General features: G+C 42.6%; 1 protein-coding gene across 6 annotated transcripts in view; it reads left to right on the forward strand.

The window, feature by feature from the left end:
• Positions 1 to 18540, forward strand: part of EML4 (EMAP like 4) — a 154321-nt gene that overhangs the window by 85519 nt on the left and 50262 nt on the right. For 4 of the 6 annotated variants that reach the window (XM_073553443.1, XM_073553444.1, XM_073553446.1 and 1 more), the window contains exons 2-4: positions 10911 to 11093; positions 13340 to 13463; positions 15416 to 15568. In XM_073553443.1, coding sequence (XP_073409544.1) covers positions 10911 to 11093; positions 13340 to 13463; positions 15416 to 15568 — 460 coding nt within the window. The remainder of the gene's footprint in view (positions 1 to 10910; positions 11094 to 13339; positions 13464 to 15415; positions 15569 to 18540) is intronic. The other 2 variants (XM_073553447.1, XM_073553448.1) reach the window with 1 other exon arrangement.

The raw sequence follows: 18540 nt of genomic DNA on the forward strand, positions 1-18540 counted from the left end.
TCTCGCGCGATCAGCGATAATCAGTGAGGGAGCGGTCGGAGGCAAGTATCACACATAGCGATATCGCTAGCACGTCGTAACGTTATAGCGATATCGCTTAGTGTAACGGGCCCTTAACTGTCATGATGAGTGGTTGTAACCATGGATACCTAATCTACTGAAATGGCCGCCTGAACATGAGGTAAGTGACATGGGTTATCAGGAGAACTATACTACATTTTGAATTTCCTAATATTACTACACCAGCCGCATATTGGGATAGGATCTTGGAGATGGAAATACCCCTTTTTTAAGGCTATATTTGGAAATGCTGGCTACATGTAGATATTTGTAGAGGATCAATCCATGGTCAAAATATAGAATTGTCTTTTATAATTTTTTTTTTTTTTACTAGTCAGCTTTTTGAGACATTACTGTTTGTTTGGGTCATGGCTGACGGTATTGGCATCCATTTGAGCAATACAATTTTCATAGCCTGTAACCATAGAAATACATGGCGGCGTATAGGGGCAGTATGCACAAAATGTCCAGAGATTTTTGAAGACCATTTACAAGGTTGATTTTTCTTTTTTCATGGTCATACTCCATATTCCTCCTGTATTATCTGTTTCCTTTTCTGCCTTGCGAAAGGTTCACTAAATAGTTTTGCTCCTTTTTTTTTTCTTCTCTTCTCTGATTTTGGGGTGGGTTAGACATCAGACTTGTGAAATCTGCAGGATAATGAAATAAAATATCTGAAACAGCAGGAATACATCTGTTAAAGTGCTGAGGGGGGGAGACTTTTCTTGGCCAAGTACAGACACGTTTCGTCCATTTTTAAGTAGTGCCATTTTTTTTTTTTCTTGATTTAAGCTCTAAAAATCTCATAAGTAATATTGATTTAGTCTTTTTTTTAAATTTTTTTATTATGACTTATTAATGGAGGCTCGGAGATAAAATATGAATCGAAAGTCAGTTGATATAAATCCTCTGAACAGTGAGATACAGCGGTGATGGTAAGGGAAGAGATTTCCTGATGTCCTCATCACAGCACGCTCCCGGCACTAAGCCAAGAGAAATGTGCTTCAGTCAGCAGTATTTTTCATTTTTTTTTTTTTTTTTTCATTTTACCTAGGTTTTTGAGTAAATGGCTGACTTGGTTTCAGGCCTTCATTAAACGCTGAGTGTTAAATATTACATCCCCGCATGAGCTTTTCTTTTTTTTTTTTTTTGGGGCTGCCAGTCGTTTAGCGGAGTTCTTCACACTTGCTAATGGAGGGACTTTCGGTAAATGGTGAGAATTGGCTAATTGCTTATGATTCGACTCCCAAATAGATGATGTAATTCCGAAGACGCAGCGTTAATTTAATGTCCTCCTTCACACATCGTCGTGTCAATATGAAGGCGCGGATGTTAGTGCTCTTAAATTTTATAATGATCTCTATTGTTACTCCTCCTCCCCACTGTTTCTTGGTCCTGGTTGACAGGCTGCAGTGGTGACGTCTCGACTACTGCGCACTTGACCGCTGCGACCAATCGCTGTTCCTGGAAAACATCTTTAATAACATTTTCCTAAGACTAGAATTATGACGCCTTTTAATGCCAGGATAAATGTCTGATTGCTAGGGGCGATCAATCACTAGATAAGTGATTTCAAGCTCCGTGTTTGTTCTCGGGTGCACCACTGCTGTTGAGGAGTCTGACCCAATATACCCAGTACTGCTTTTATGTAAAGTGAATTGGACTGACTAAAACAGAGTAGTATGTGCCGTGGAAAGGCATCGTCAATGGAGGTCCACCTGTTATCCGTTTTTATCATGCTGGAAAATATGGAAGCGTTCCAGCTCCTATAGTGCTGATAGAATCCTGCTGATGAGGAACTGCCCAGTCGAAGCACAAGGATTTGGCTAGTGCCTGGACATACTGGTATGTGCAGCAAAAGCCATTTTAACTTGTGGGGATTAGGAACAGTTGCATTTCTTTTTTTCTGCCTAACCAGTGTCGCTTTACACTTGCACCAAAAAATAATTTTTCAGAATTAAATGGTAAAACTTGACTCGACCCTGTATAGCGATATTTTCCATTTTAAGGGGGAACTACGATTTTATAAGGCCGCACTTGTTTCTCCGATACGGCCGGCTTGTGTAGAGGTCTGTGCACCTCAGATGGTGTCTGCTTGCTTAGCCTTCGCTGGCCATTACAGTTGGTGCCTTGGTCCTGTCCTGGCTTGTTTTTCCAGCTGTCCATACTCTCTGGAGGCTGGGGGGGGGGCGCTGTGAAAGTGTGTCTGGCCCTAATGATGGTGAGAAATTATCACGGCTCCCTTCAGGGATCACCAGATGTTCTCTAAAGCCTCCTGTGCTGCAGATGGAAGTAGGTCTCCAGTAATCTGGCCACTTCTTGTATATGGACCCAATGTCGCATGGTGAAAGCCTTTGCTGACTTGTGAGATTAGGGCGCCTTCTCACCCTCAACTGGGGGTGGTCCTTATTGTCCTTTCTCATTCTTGGATCCTCTACCAGAGGCCTGGCAGTTTGAGGGATCTGTGCAGTATCTTAGTTGTTCCCAGCATTGCACTTTTCTGGACAGAGCGCTCAGATGTTGCTCCTGGGATCTGTTTTAGCCATTTTCCCAACTTAGGGCGTCACTGCTCCAAGTGCTCCTATCACCACTGGATTCACTGTTGCCTTCACCTTCCACATCTTCTCCAGTTCTCCTTTGAGGCCCTGGTATTTCTCCAGCTTCTCATATTCCTTCTTTCTGATGTTTGTCACTTGGCACTGCCACATCTATTATCATTGCTGTCTTCTGGTCCTTGTCTACTATCACAATGTCTGGTTGGTTAGCCAACACCTGCTTATCCGTCTGGATCGTGAAATTCCACAGGATTTTAGCGCTTTCATTCTCCACCACTTTTTCTGGGGTCTCCCACCTGGACTTAGCCCATATGCTGTGCAGATGTTCCTGTGTACAATTCCCGCGACTTGGTTGTGGCGTTCGGTATATGCTGTTCCTGCTTTCATTTTGAATCCTACATGAATGTGTTGGACAGTTTCTTTGCATAGTCTGCACCTTGTGTCTTGTCTTGTGTGGTAGATTCCTGTTTCTACGGATCTGGTACTTAGGGCTTGCTCTTGTGCTGCTATGATTGGTGCCTCTGTACTGTCTTGGAGTCCAACTTTCTCCAGCCATTGGTAGGATTTCTCCATGTCCGCCACCTACATTATCTGTCGATGGTACAGATCTAGATTTCTGATTTATTATGTTTGTCACATTAAAGTTATTTCTGTCACCATTGTGGGTTTTTCTGTCATTAAACGAGAGGTACCAACAATTTTGACCTTGTGTGTGTATGTATATATGTATAGAGAGGGAGAGATGGCTACATGCATACATAAATAGAAAATTGGTGACCCGTTCAATAATTTCACCCGGTAAGTAAATGTATTTCTAAAGGGTGCTATTGACATGAAATTGTCACCAAGTGTCTGTAACAACCCATCCAATCCACACAGGCAAAGAAATCAAACCATAGATATCCATAAATTAAGTTGTGTAATAATGAGAAATAACAGGAAAAAGTATAGAACATGTTTACTGAAATTTATTTAATACTTTCATACAAAAGCTTTTGTTGGTGATGACAGCTTCAAGAAATCACCTGTGTGGAGAAACTAGTCGCAGGCATTGCTCAGGTGTGATTTTAGACCATTCTTCCACACAACCACTCTGCTAATCCTTAAGGTCCAGTGGGCTCCTTCTATGAACTGAGCTTTAGTTCCCTCCATAAATTTTCTATAGTATTTAGGTCAGGTGATTGGCTGGGACCATTCTACTAATATTATTTTCTTTCTCTGAAACCAGTTCAGAGTTTCCTTGGTTGTGTGTTTGGGATCATAGTCTTTCTGAGTTGTCCTCCATCATTTCATCTTCATCATGCTGGTAGATGGCAGCGGATTATTATCAAGAATGTTGTTGAGCAAACTTTAACGCGCTTGAATATGCTTTTTATTCAGAAATGGAGTCTTGCGTGGTGAGCGTGCCTGCTGGCCATGGAGGTTGAGTGCATTCCTTATTGTTTTCTTTGAAACAGTAATTCTTTTCACTCCTGTATGAAACTTGTGGGGGGAGCACCTGGTTGTGGCCTTTCTATGGCGAAACTGTTTTCTTTCACTTAGAATCACAGAGTGCTAGAATTGGGAGGGACCCCCAGGGTCATTGTATCCAACCCCCTGCTCAATGCAGGACTTCCCGATTATGATCCCAACAGTGCTCACTGGAGCCTTCAGAAGTTTAGAAATTCTTCTGTAACCAATGCCTTCTGTAGGTTTTGCAACAATAAGGTTGCAAATGTCTTGAGGCGGCACCTTGGTAATGAGACAACTTTTTATAGGCCATCAGTTGGACCAGCTGATATTATTATTCACTAAGTGGCATTCACTCCTGGTGGTGGATTGGGCATTTATCGTGTGCATAGATATAATATATGTATATGGGAGAATCTTCTTGTGATAATGGAGAAACATGAATGCGTTGCTGCCATTGTGTTCTCATAACCATTTCTATATATTGTAGCACCAACATCCAATGTGTTTAAAATTTGACCGTTGCCAAAATCCATTTTGCATCTTTTTTTTAATACGTATATTTTCGTTCAGTTGATGCATACCTCTACTTGTAAAAGTAGCATACCGCGCATGCGCTGTGCAGTGAGCTGCTTTCTAGCAGCGCCATCCTTCATGTCATTGATATATGTATCATCTATTAAGCCTTCACTTCCCAGGATCTCCGGTTGTTTGAAAAGCACCTAAATAAAGCCGTACCTGGCTCATTACTCATGCAGGCTGATGCACAAACTCATCACAACCAGGCCTGCTGGGAGAGGAGAATGCCAGTAAGTGTCGGGGCTTGTCTGCTCCTCGCACCTTCCTTTGTTACATTCTTTTGCTGGAAAACTTCAAATAGTTTATTATGTGTGGGACTCTGAGAAAAGAATGATTGGAGTCTGCACAAGCTCTGTGGTCGGAGGCCCCCCGATATATCCATGATATCCATACCTGTGAGAAAGCAGAACGTGTTTACATTATGGAGACGTCTTCTTCGTGGAGATTATTCCTCGTATATGCAACTCTAGAAACTATAACCAACAGTATGTCTTTACATAGGACTGCAGGCAAGCTATGATTTGTCCCCAAATCGGCACCCTGGCATTTTACACAGCGGTAATAGGTTTATTACTATGCCCATGTCTAAACTATAGCTTAATTTTATCCTTTACGGTGCAGGGAAGAAAGCAGTGTATGTTGCTTATCCTTGAAGAGTCATGTGGGTGGTCCCGGACACCTTGTGCTTAATTGAAGTCCCACAGGCCAAGATACTTCAATCATAAGCCAGCTCTGGATACAAGCGAAGCTGCTTTATTATCTTGGTTGCCGCCGTTGTGCCTGTTTAGGGGTAGACAATATAGATGGATTCCCTTTTAAAACCTGTCAATGGAGTCCATGAATTTGGACCCACTGAGCTTTTTCTTGCTCCTTAACTTTTATGTATGAAGATGGCAGAAGATAAAATCGGTAAGGCAGGGTACTGTAAAGGAGCAGACAGTTTCAAGAAGAATAAGGTAAATTCTACATTTAGGTTAGTTTAATAACTTGGGGTTAGGAGCACGGGAGAGGAGCAGGGGCCTGCAGCATGGAGGAGAGGCAAGGTGCTGCTAAGAAATGTAGTTTTAACTACATTAATCCACTCCTTTTTTAGTTGTGTTAAGCTGGAGAGGTAAAAAGGTGAAAAAAAGGCAAAGGTATAAGAAAACCTTTGGGTTAATCTGTATATTAACAATGGGTATACACGTACTGTGCTTTGAGAAAAATGTGATTGTGGCAATAACGCTTTAATGGATTTTTCAGCACTAGACATGTACAGGATGGTTAATGGCGTCTGATTATTGGAGTCTCACCACTACACCTCCTGTCAATCAATAAGCTGGTGGATTTGACTTAAATATGATAAAAACGACTAGATAACTTGAGTTTAGATGGCTGCTCTTAGCGCATGCCACGTCATGTTTGTGAAAACGTTTCACTTTCCGTTGTGTTGTGTGGAGTGCGACTGTCGTGCATACCGGGGCTGTGGAGTCGGTAAGCCAAACCTCCGACTCCTCAATTTCCATGACTCCGCAGCCCTGGTGCATTAGTTTGCACCTAGTTGTAGTGTGAAGAGTTGTTCCTACACAGGAGACGGCATCTCAGACTATCCCTTCGCGAGTGCGATTCATGTCTGACCCTATTGCTGCACTGGTGTTGCTGGAAATCTTTCCCCACCCTAAACCTTTTGGATTGGCAGATGGGTTAGATATGGTTGTATGCTGGCTTCCTCTGCGTCACCGGAACATGCTACAATTATAGGTCGAGCTTGCTGGATTTTTTTCGGGTCTTTTTTATTAATTTTAATAATTAAGCAACCTTATCTTCCCGTGAAACTCTGTAGGTAAACCTTTATGCCAGAGGTGCACAGATTACTGTAGACTGGATTGTAGGGTACCCAGATTAAACTTTCCAGTTGTACCCACTCACAAGAAAGGGATGATGTGACCTTACCAACTCAACTCTCGCGAAAAAGGGCAGATCTCCTCCTGTACTCCCGGAAGAGTTAGCAAGTCTCCGGACACTTCCAGGAGGTAGCGGGTCGTACCTTCACGAAGTGGAAGATGGGGTGTAGACAGCAGGTACCGTCAAATAAAGGGGGCTGTGACTCCCGAAAAGACCCCAGTAAAGTTAGCAAGTGATCTGTGATCTACCATGTGATGGGGGTCACGAGATCTAACCTATTTCAGTACCATAGAACTGCAACTACATGTATGGCGCCATATTGTCCCAACGCCATAAACGTCCAGGACCTGCTAACAGCTGATCGGGGGGCTGCCCGGTGTCTCATCCCCTCACTAATCTGACTTAGTTCCCATTCTGCATTTCTCATGTTTTTTGATGCCTGTATTTGCATTAATCGATCTTTTTCCAACACGTGCACCTTGTAGCCTGGCAGCTCGGCTGAAGTTCCCATTCCGTTTTCTCCACGCAGAAGCTCTGTAGATTTTTAATTTGGTGTTAAATACACATGCATTATATTATTAACATACCTAGGCTGAAAATCTGCAGCTGCGCTCCTCTAATTGGGACTATGCGAAGATAATTCCTCTATATACTTTGTCTTCACCCGTAAAGGTTCTCTTTACTTTGGCAGCTTGGCTAAATCCTCCAGCGTGGAATACGCAAGTCGCGTCGGTGGTTAGTACAGCTGCAGCACAAGCTACATGAATGGCTTTCTGTGAGGAAGACATTTTCCACCATCTAAAGAACTCTTATATCTTGACTGAACCTTTTCCAGCCCCAGTGACCTAGTCAGAGACCTCTCGGGAAGTCGTGAGCGTTTCAGTTTGGTTTATTTTTTCTTGAAATGTATGGCTGGGTGGTGAGATGGTTCTGAAAGGGCGATGCTGAAATAAAGTTCATCAGTTGAACTTATTGTGCTGATGTGGTTGCCTGCTTTGGACAATCACTACTTGTAAGGAGGATACCATGAGAAGATGATCACAAAAACGTCCTGCTCATACCTGCAGAGAGAAGACCAGCTGTGATCTGTGGGGGAAGCCAAAAGCAAGTGCTAAGTTCCGCCACAGCACTCCCACAGGCGAAATGAAGCATTACACATGGACAGTCCTCTCAGAGTGATGACTCTTTTGTAGACTCCCTTTGGCTTTAGCAGGGTTTTGCACGGAGAACCTCACTAGCTGCTCAATTTTTGGGTTTTATGATCAAGATGGACAAAATGACCCCTTTTTATTAACCACTCCTTACCAGGAAGCTGCTCTAATAAATGCATCCTAAAATACAGATCTAGTGGTTCTCCGACACACTAAGGCTATGTGCACACGCTGCGGATTGGTCTGCGGATTTGTATCTGTGGAACCGCAGGTAAAATGACCTGCGGATTGGCCTGCGGTTTTCCACCTCTACAATGGAGCAGATGGTAAACCGCAGCAGAATCCGCAGAAAAGAATTGACATGTCCTTTCTTTCTGTGGACTCAAAATCGCAGCTTTTCTGCAGTTAGAAATCCGCAGCGTGTGCTCAGCAGATTGTAAATCACAGACTTACATTGTACTGTACACTGTCTGCAGAACTGCTGCGGCCAAAACCGCAGCGGATCCACAGCAAAAACTGCAGCGTGTGCACATAGCCTAAGGCTATGTGCATACATTGCGGATTCTGCTGCGTTTCCGCAGCGGTTTTGGTCCTGCGGAAACGCAGCAGTTCCGCTGACATGGTGCAGTACAATGAAAGCCTATGGGTTTTCAAAAACGCTGTGCTCATGTTGCGGCTTTTTCCGCGCGGTTTTGCTGCGGTTTACAAACCGCAGCATGTCAATTGTTTGGGCGGTTTCACACCTTTAACATAGTAGAGGTGTGAAACCGCAGGGCAAAACCGCAGACCAAACCGCAGACCAAACTGCAGGAAAACCGCAGGTCACTTTACCTGCAGTTTTACCTGCGTTTCCGCGCGGAAAAACCCGCAGCGGAATCCGCAACATGTGCACATAGCCTAAGTGCTTTGCCTTCAATATAAAAAAAAAAAAAAAAATGTTCCCACAAACCACTGCTTCCGCTTGTTTTGTGTGTGCACTGGGAGTACGAACCCTGGCAGTGGCGAGAGAGGCACCTTAGAAGCGTGCTCACGTTCCTGTAAGGTATTACGGCGTCCTCCATATACAGTACCTGGTCTGTTTTCAGCACTGTGCCATCAGCTGTATTCAGCACTGAAAAAAAAACAAAAAAACGATTTGCATAGTTAAATACCTGTTCAATGCTAGATAAAAATGGCGGAAAATGAGAATTTGCAAGTTCAGTTACTGTTCAAAGGGTGCGTCCGAGAGTTGTCAAAACCGGCTGCACAATCATTAACTGCAGGAGCAATAGACCGGCGGCTTCCATCTAGAAGGTGACCTATGCTTTATTTTATTGCGTTTTCCTGAACTTAGTGGAGTTTTTGCAAAACTCCCGGCAACCCCCTTTGTCCAGCTGCCATCAGACAATTGATAAAGTTTCTATGCGCGTTGATAAATAGTCCAAATAGAGCTGAGACCCCTACTTTATCCAGAGGAGTCCCCTTTGTTGAAGCCATTGTGAGCATGCGCAAGCGCTGCTCCTCGATGTCATAGTGGCACATGCCCACCACCCACTTACTCAGAGCATTGAGACTCGTGTTCTCGCTATCGGCGCGGGTGCCAGTAGTTGATTGGACGATATACCATTGAATCACGGCCCCTTTAATCATTGTCATATGAAAAGTGGCTCCCTTATAATTTGTGATGGTCGTAGCGTGCCACCACCGACCCAAGCACGAACGGCGCGGCCATCCTTCTCCTCGGGTTTTCCGTTATTTCCTAAATATATAATAAAACAATCTGAGTGCATTAATGTGACTTGCAGAAGTTGAGTCAGGCCAGTCTGGACGCCGAAGCCGTAATCCCCCCCCCCCCCCCCCCTTCTACTCCTGAAGAATAGTCCTGACTGCGCCAAGTCTCGTCTGCTAATCTGTGTCTTAAGTGGCCAAGCAGATTCTTGGATTCCCTGCAAAATCCTTCTTCTCCTTCAGTCGTCTCGTCGGGTTGAGGCCGCGCGTCCTTGCCAGGAGATACTTTTAAAGTTTAATGATAGTGATGTGCAGTAAATGAGTAATCGGTGTAATGACCGCGCTGCAGCTATAAAAAGCTGTCGCTAGATTGTCGCGTGCCATATAGTAATCTATTGCCGCGTGAGTACAGATGTCTCCGTATTGGGGGGTGTTCTGTAGGGTACGCAGCTATATAGAGGTACCTGTATGGACGATGGTGGAATGAACTGATGGATGCGGATAAGTGATGAGTGAACGTTCTGGGATAAGGTGTTATCTGAGCATGCTCGGGTGCTAACTAGGTGTCTTAGGCATGCTTGAAAAATATGTCCGAGTCGCCGCATTTTTTGTGTTGATACACGAGGGTCCATGCACCTTACACAGTCGGACTGCTTGCCTTAGGGCGGTGACTCCCTTGGTTAGGGTTAAGTATTTGCCTTGCCTCCCCTTTCTCATTTCAGACCAGTTATTCCATTGTTTGAAGTTGGTTCCTATATGTGCAATATTAGGTTGGAGCTATATGGGTTTTTTGCTGCCTCCATTTATTTACTCTCTGTACAGTGATAACAGCATGACTATATTGAACGGCTCTTATTGTGTCTGATTGCAATTGATATAGACCTTAAGTTTTGTTGGTTTTTTTTGCAAGGTATGATGTATTTGTAATGGCTTGTAGTTTTGAGTATTATGCGCTTTATTGCGGATCTCCTATGTGTGGTATATCCTTAATGGGATTTTTAAACCTTTTTTTTTTTTTTTTTTCAATGAATGGTGTTTGGCTTTTCAATAAGATTTTGTACTAACGTTTGATTTTGGTGATCCCTGACTATTTGCATATACTTTTTTCCTCTTGTGTTTTCTTTATATTGGTATGCATTATTAGGTGGTCCCGTTGTGTTCATTTAGCGGCTGGTGCCCGCTGATACATACTTATCACAGTGGCTGTTACATTTGACGTTGATCACCCAGCCTCAGGCCTTCTATACAATGAAATTTGTGAAAATCTGCCCCGGAAATGGACGTGCTTTGAATTAAGGGGAAAAAAAATAATAAAATTTGAAAGGCGTGTACATAAGATTTGTTTCCTGATGTCGTCTGCTGTGAATTTCACCTGCACAGATGTTTACGTAAAATCTGCATTTTTTTTCCCTTCTCTCTGATTTTAGCATTAAATATTAACCAAAAATAAAAAAAATTTAAAAAAAATGCAAAAGAGCAAAACCCTTTAAGAAAACTAAAGTGTCTCCTCCTCTTTACCGTACAGATGACAGCATCTCTGCGGCCAGTACCTCCGACGTGCAGGATCGCCTGTCTGCCCTGGAGCTGCGAGTTCAGCAGCAGGAAGACGAAATCACGGTGCTTAAGGCTGCCCTGGCCGACGTGCTCAGACGCCTGGCCATCTCCGAGGATCAGGTGGCGACGGTCAGAAAAGCCCCGCTGAGTAAAGGTAACTACCGCTCCGCCGTCACAACTTTCACAGACACCGTGCCGCTGCTGTCCATGGGCTGCGGCATCTGGCATGGTCTGCGGACAAGAGTGACTGTTTACGGGGAAGGGATACCAGACTTTCCTAAGGCTGATGAGGAATGTGTTTTGTTTTTTTTTTGTTTTTTTTTCTTCCTGCTTTTCAGAGTGTATACAGTTAATGTAGCAATTGGGGGAAAAAAAAAAAAAAAAAAAAAAACTTTTTTCTCCTAGTAATGCATGTATTTAGGGGTACAAATACGTTTTGCATTTTAGTTTTATTGAAAATTTTGCAATGTTTACCTTTCATAGCCTCTTTGTTTTAATGTCTATTGCTGGTTGCAGAACGAGTTAACTGAGAATCAATCAGTGAGCTCGGGGGGAAAAAAAAGCCACAGACAAAATGATGTCAAATCTGCTCCTATTGCAAAGATTGTGAGCGGGGTGTGTACAGCCGGGGCTGCTCCAGACCCTTTCACTGTTTCATACCTGGATACCACCAGGGCTGGTAACAACTGATCTGTGGGGGAGCTTGGGTTGTCAGCATCTGTAATATTTCTTTCCTGTTTGAGCTGGAGAGGAAGAGGAAACCTGGACTGAACCAAAATAGACCCGATTTCCTCCAGGATCTAATGTCTGGATGGGAAATCTACTCTATAAAAAGTCAGACTGCGGAGAAAATGATTTATGTAGAGACATCACATGGAGTAAGCAGCGGTGACTGCAGCAGACCAGATTCGGCTCCTCGCTCCCCACGTGCCGTGTCTGTGGTGATGACGTGTTAGAGGAAATTGCTGAATACAAAGATTTTATTATCGCATAACAGTCAGAAGATTCTGCAGCCCCGGAATTCTCACTGCCGTTTTAAAGACCTCCATACATATACTTGGTCGAACCTGCTGATGTCAAGGGATCGGCCCACCGCGTAATGTCTATGGGGTCCCTTCCGGCGGCGCGCTGTCCCTTCCGGCGGCGCGCTGTCCCTTCCGGCGGCGCGCTGTCCCTTCCGGCGGCGCGCTGTCCCACAGAAGAACCTGGTTCCATGGATGTATCACACACTGGACTGCTTGCTGTAGTTTTCATAGAATCCCTGTTTTTATTGATGTAGATGTAGCAGCCCGAAGACTTCTGGGCTGTGTATACCCCCGCTCACACTTGATTGGCTGCTTCCTGTGTACATTGTATACAAGCTGTCTATCAGTGGTGAGGGTGGGGTTACAGAGACCAGCTTGCATGTGAGACCTAGTCAGGCTGTGATAATCTCCTGCTAATAAAACAAATTGTATTGAAGCTACAACACACACCCTAACAAGTGACGCATCACAGGAATTGGGCTCTTGCCATATATTACACTGCTCCCAGATTAAATATATTAATATAGAATATTTCATACAAAATATATATTTTATTTTTTTGTTACTTTTAATAACTGACACTTAAATCCATTACTTAAAATAATAAATGTGATTCTCTTTGATCTCCCACAAATTTGGCCCCCATCCTGCTCCCCAAACACTGGCTCTCCTTTTCTATTCATTTCACATCTGGTTCATCTAGCTCACTCAGGCCAAAAAGATAAAGCGTCCATTTTTCAGACTGTTTACCCCGGTAATTGACACATGATGTGACACTGGCAGACGGATGCAATGTGCCTTGTGGAAGAGACATTCCATTCCAGGTGATTTATCCCTTGTTTGGCAGGAGATGTTTGGTTTGGATCCTGAATCGATTTTTTTTTTGTTTTTTTTTTTTTTTTTCCTCCCTTGATTGAACAAAAGTCTCTTTATAATGAAATTGTCAATGTAGATCAAAGACTGGCGGCAAATCAAGAGCTGTAATGATTAAATTACCCATAGAATGGTTATATCCGTGGTGGGGTTAGGCTAAGGAATTACTAATCGACCCTATATTTTGAATTTTAAAGGAGATCTCCACAAATAATCCCAAAGTTTATCATGTAACATATAAGCTCTTGTCCTTCTGTTAATGTTATGCGTTTTTTCTTTAATTAAAATGTGTTCATAGAGATTCTATTAATGTCCTTTAAATGTAAGCACTGAATTTTTGGAGGCGTGGCTAAAAAAAAAAAAAAGTGGAGGGGTTTATATAAAAAATGAGGAGTTTAAATGCCATCAAGTAATTTTTAGGGCTCTCAAAATCCAATTACCTGACCTGGAAGTAATGTTTTGTTTCTTTTTTTTTTTTTCTTTTCAACTTTTCTTTCCCTAGGTCCGCCCGGTCTTCGTGAAGCCCACTCTATACCTTGTTTAGCCAATGGAGGTGCTGGAACCAGAAAACCAGTGCTCTCTACATCAGTTGCTAAGAAAGATACAGTGGCGTCAGCAGCTAAAAGGTACTCGTATATCTTCTTTTTTTTTTTTTTTTTTTATCCACCAATCCTTTCCTCCAGTTTTTCTGTTTATTTAAAGAGAAAGAGAAAAAAATCCGAAAATGGTAAATTATTTTTTTCCATTTTTTTTTTTTTTTTCCATTTTTTTTATTTTCCTTTTAATCAGATTTACCAGTCCTGTATAATCATTTTTTGGAAAAAACAAAAAATTGCTGGAAACTTATAAAGCCAACACCCATAGGGCAATTCTGCATTTTTAAAAAAACGCACCCAAAAGTGTGTGGGATGTGGTGGTGGTGGGGGGGCTGAGTGCAAAAAAAAAATTGCACTTTTTTTTATTTTATCTTTAAAATTGCTTTTATTATTTTCTTATTGACAAAATGGTGTCACGGTGTTAACTGGGTTCTCCATCACCGTGCAACGTCACTACCGAAATCCTACTCTAACGATAACGCTGATTGTCCAGTGTCCCCTGGTATCGGAGCGGGAGGAGTTGGGGGCGTTTTGTCACTTGATTTCTGCAGCCAATGATTGACCGCAGTGTTAACATGCCATCCTGTGAAGGCTGCAGGTGATCAGTGACCTCTGATTGGCTCCAGTTATGTGGCGTCCCCTGCTGCACGTTGATGTCAGAAGCGGGGGGACACAGTGCGGAGGAGCGACACAGATCCAGGTGGTGAGTATACGATTGTGTTTTTTTGTTTTTACACTGCCCAGGGTCCAATAAGAATAACTTGACAGTAAAGAATTGTTTTAAACTGACCGTAAAAGATTAAAAAAGCAAAAAATAAGGTTACATTGTTTTCTTAATCTTCGTTCGCACCTACATTAGATGCTTTTTTTTTTTTTTTTTACCCATCGATGACTTCCATCCAAATAAAGCCAAAAATAATTATGGTGGTTCTTTTTTTATGTAGCACTTACAGATGAAATCCTAAATGCCCAAAGTCATCAGTGTTACTATTTTTTTTGTTTTTTTGTCTACTTTTGTACAATTTTATGTAAGAAATTAATTAGAATGTTTAATACATTTTATTCTACTGTAAAAAAATTTTTTGAATAATAAAACCAGTTCTTATGATATGTTGTAAGACTATTTGGAAAATGTAAGCAATGGCCTGATGAGCTTTGCCCTCATTTTTAAATGGATTGGAGCGTGTCATCAGAAATCGACTTGTTGGAGATAGTTACTCCTGTATACAAGATCCTATCCCAATATGTAGTAGGTGTAATAATATTAGCAAATACCTCCAATTAGAAATGTAGTATAGTTCTCCTGATAACCTAAGTAACTTGCCTCATGTGCAGGGCATTGCAGTAGCTTAGGGTATCCATGGTTACGACAGGTAACAACTGTATGAGTGGTCATAACCATGGATACCTAAGCAACTGCAATGCCATGCACATGAGGTAAGTTACATAGGTTATCAGGAGAACTATACTACATTTCTAATTGGAGGTATTTGCTAATATTACACCTGCTCCATATTGTGATCTTGGAGATGGACATACCCATGTAAGTCGGCTTTCACGTATAAAGGGAAGAGTCACATTCTCTAGTTATTGCATGCTTTCCCTGCAAAACTGATCTGCAGTTCTGTCCATAGAGCAGCAGGCCCGATGGAGGAGCATGTGGCCAGACCCGTGCATGAAGAAAGTTGCACTAACAAAAGCAAGATGCCAACAACCGCTTCAAGATTTTCAGTTTTCCAAAAAAAAAAAAAAAAATTACTAGGTATTGGGAAAAAAAAAGCCTGGTCACTAAACACTGAAGACTTGCATTTCTTTTTCTAGAAGCCTTTTCAGTAGTCTCATAGCACAGACACGATTATACGAAACCCCATTTATCACTTTCCATTAAACTCTGCATGTATCTAGGGTCTTTCCTTAATACCGTTTTTGTCACTTCATTTGTTTCTTTATTTTATTTTTTTTTTTAAATTTTATTTTTGCAGCGGCACAGAGAAAAAGAGAGAGAAACCTCAAGGCGTCAAAGAGGAATCAAATGATCAAAATCCATTAAACCAAGCATCTCCTTCTCCCCAACCTTCCCCACAACCTCCTCAGACACACAGGCAAAATCAGGAAAGCAGAATATCCACCAAGAGGTTCACTTTCATTCTGTTTGCCAGAAGCACACATGGTGGGAGTTGTAATGATATTGATATTTCTATATGGATTTTTTTTATTTCATTATTATTATTAGTCATTCATTTATTTTTAATCTGTTTTGGCTATTAAGTGAAATATTTCACGATAATCAGGCTTCCAGATTGAATCAGGAATAGTCTCCCTTGAAGCAATGGTTTAATATGTAACGTCATAGCATTTCAGAGAGAACCTAATGTAAGAGCCGGTCGAGATGTGAGAGAAGAGTTGGGGGTGGGGGGCTGGGGGTGAGGTTCTGCAGCAGCTGCTTCCTATATAGGGCACCATGCACCAGTAAGGATACAGCAAAGACACCGGGGAGCAGGGCTCTCCTCTAGGGCTCCCTCCTAGTCTGATGACTGTAGCTTAGTAAATCGGCCCCCAGAGTTTTCTTGCCTAAATATTTCCTCATTCTTTAATTCAGCATTTCCCAAGTTTTATAGTCGTTGTTTTAATAGTTAAAAAGTGGTTTGTTCCCATTAGATCTCTCCCCTTCACGCTTTTTATAATCACTGCTGGAATTTATCTGACTATTTAGAATTCCTCCGTGAAATAAGGTTAATATTGGGACACATTACCAGGCAGGGCTGTGGAGTTGGTAAGCCAAACCTCCAACTCCTCAATTTCCACAACAGACTCCGACTCCACCAAAAATGGGCTCCTAGTCCTACTCCACGACTCCTACTCCTACTCCATGACTCCAACTCCACAGCCCTGTTTACCAGGCTCATGGCGGTCTACTCTAAATAGTCGTAATAACTTCCAAGTGCACTTACAAGCTGGTGTTTTAAGTAAGATTGTCGCGTTGGCGTTTGTCAGGGACGAGAATCCCAAACCAGAAAGCATCTGTCACGTGAGAAGTCTATGGTAAAATGCCCCAAATCTACAATTGAGCCTATCAAGGCAGTAGGTCGCGGTAAGTTGTGCTAAAGAATGCCAAACTTTTTTTTTTTTTTTCCTCCCAATTCCTTTCTCTGGTAAGCAATTTCTCAAATCAGGTGATGACATGTTGTCCTTCTCTTGGGAACATGGCAGTAAGCCTTCAGTTGCTCTACCACGGCACCACGAGAGAATCAAAACATTGGGTGATGGTCATTGACCTTATCGGGGTGTCCTTTTCACGTAGGAGAGTGCCATCTCCTCCAGAGGGACCAATAAGAGATGAGTGTCTTGAATGAAAGCCCTTTTATAGAGTTCTTGGGGCACAACAAATCTGGCTAACAATTTTAGTTACCAAAAATTAGTAATTTTCCATATTAGTTACAGCATAATTCACTTTTTAGTAGTCGTAAGCTGGACATGCATGTGCAATAGCTGTTGGTTCACGTAAGAGATCTCTTCTTATTAACCCCTCGTTTACTTGAGCTCTTGGCTCAGCCAAGAGTTCATGTTTGAAGTGGAAAAGAGGAGAACGTTGCTGCTTTTATGTCCACTATACTAATCAATTGGTCATGCGGTTCCTCCAAAATCATGGTCCAGAACTGTAATGATTGAACTGATGTTCACCCACCCCTGACCCCCGCCTACACAATACCTGGAGGACCTCAAGGATCCTTAGGGAGGTTATAACCTGATCTTTTCATCTGATGATATAATCACACCACACCATACACACCAGATGGCTGTCATCCGAAAGATCGTTTGGCTGACTGCAGTCTCAACTGACTACCGCCCCAAACACGTGAGCTGGCCAAACGCGTGGGATTGCCAATTAACACATCGGCCGGGCGCTAAGTTCAGGGAGAACAATAATATCAGCAGTCCAAAATCATACCTAATCTACATCTCTCCCGACCATCTGTCAGCCGGCACTGCCATTCACCTTGTCCTGTCGGTGGAATCTGTCGATATTGGCAGGTTTGACCTAGACCAGCTTTAATGTGTGGCTATCTTGCCGCTTGGCATATTCTATAATCCCTTGGTTATATCCAATTTAAGAAGGGTTTATTTTTTTCCTTTATTTTTCTCTATTTTTTTCATATCATTACAACTCTTTCCACAAAGCAATGCTTTAATATTTTTGCATCATGTTTCAAAAATTGACCCTTCTAAACCTTGCTTGGGTGTCCGCTCTTCAGCTCGTGCGATTTCACACATTTCTCAGACTAATCCCTTACTAAGTAGACGCCACACAGCAGCCGCCTGGCGCAGCTTCAGGTCTCTGGCTTTCTGCTTCCTTTGTAGGGAAACGTCGTATAATCGTGAGTTGCATGTTCTTGTTTTGCTGATTCTTGCGCCTTGCGTTGTGATGCTGGCCTACAGGTTTCTGGTGCTTGCTGGTCATCTGTCTTTACTAACTTCCGATTTGTCTCTTTGATAAAATACAGGTATGTCGCCGCTTCCGATTCTAAAGGAAATTTTCAGTCTTCTCATAAATTTGCCCTAATCGCCCCTTTCACCCTCCAATTCTTAATTTACAGAGGTCATAAACTTAGGTGTCAGCTGAATGCTCATTCGGGCCAACCCGCCGTTCCTTTTGGAGAAGGTGGCGTAAGATCCGGTCTAGTTCTGAAAGGATGGTTGGCAAATTTCTACATGGCTGAACATGCAAGAGGACAGGAGCTCTTGGGCCACCTATTGGAAGTAGCAATCCCAAAAGTCAATAGTGACCCTTTACTCGGCCTAGCCATGTGACTTGGAATAAAAAGCCAGAGCAGAGCTTCTATATCAAAAAATGTCCTTCAGGAATTGCAAAATGTATACATTTTTTTTGACTATGCTTCAGTATCTTATTTTGCTTTCTTTTCTCGCAAACGCTGAAGCAATGCTGTTTCACATGTCCAGTTGATGCTCCTTTAGAAGCTGCTTTCAAATGCTGCTCCTCAAAATCCATACTCCATGGCCCCAATTAATTTGAACAGATCAGCCTTAATGAGGCCCCTTCAGGAATAAGATGCGTGAAGTTCGATAAGGGGGTGCACGACACTTAATG

This window comes from Dendrobates tinctorius, unplaced genomic scaffold (assembly GCF_039654945.1).
Source record: "Dendrobates tinctorius isolate UK_male_01 unplaced genomic scaffold, ASM3965494v1 ptg000201l, whole genome shotgun sequence".
Lineage (NCBI taxonomy): Eukaryota > Metazoa > Chordata > Amphibia > Anura > Dendrobatidae > Dendrobates > Dendrobates tinctorius.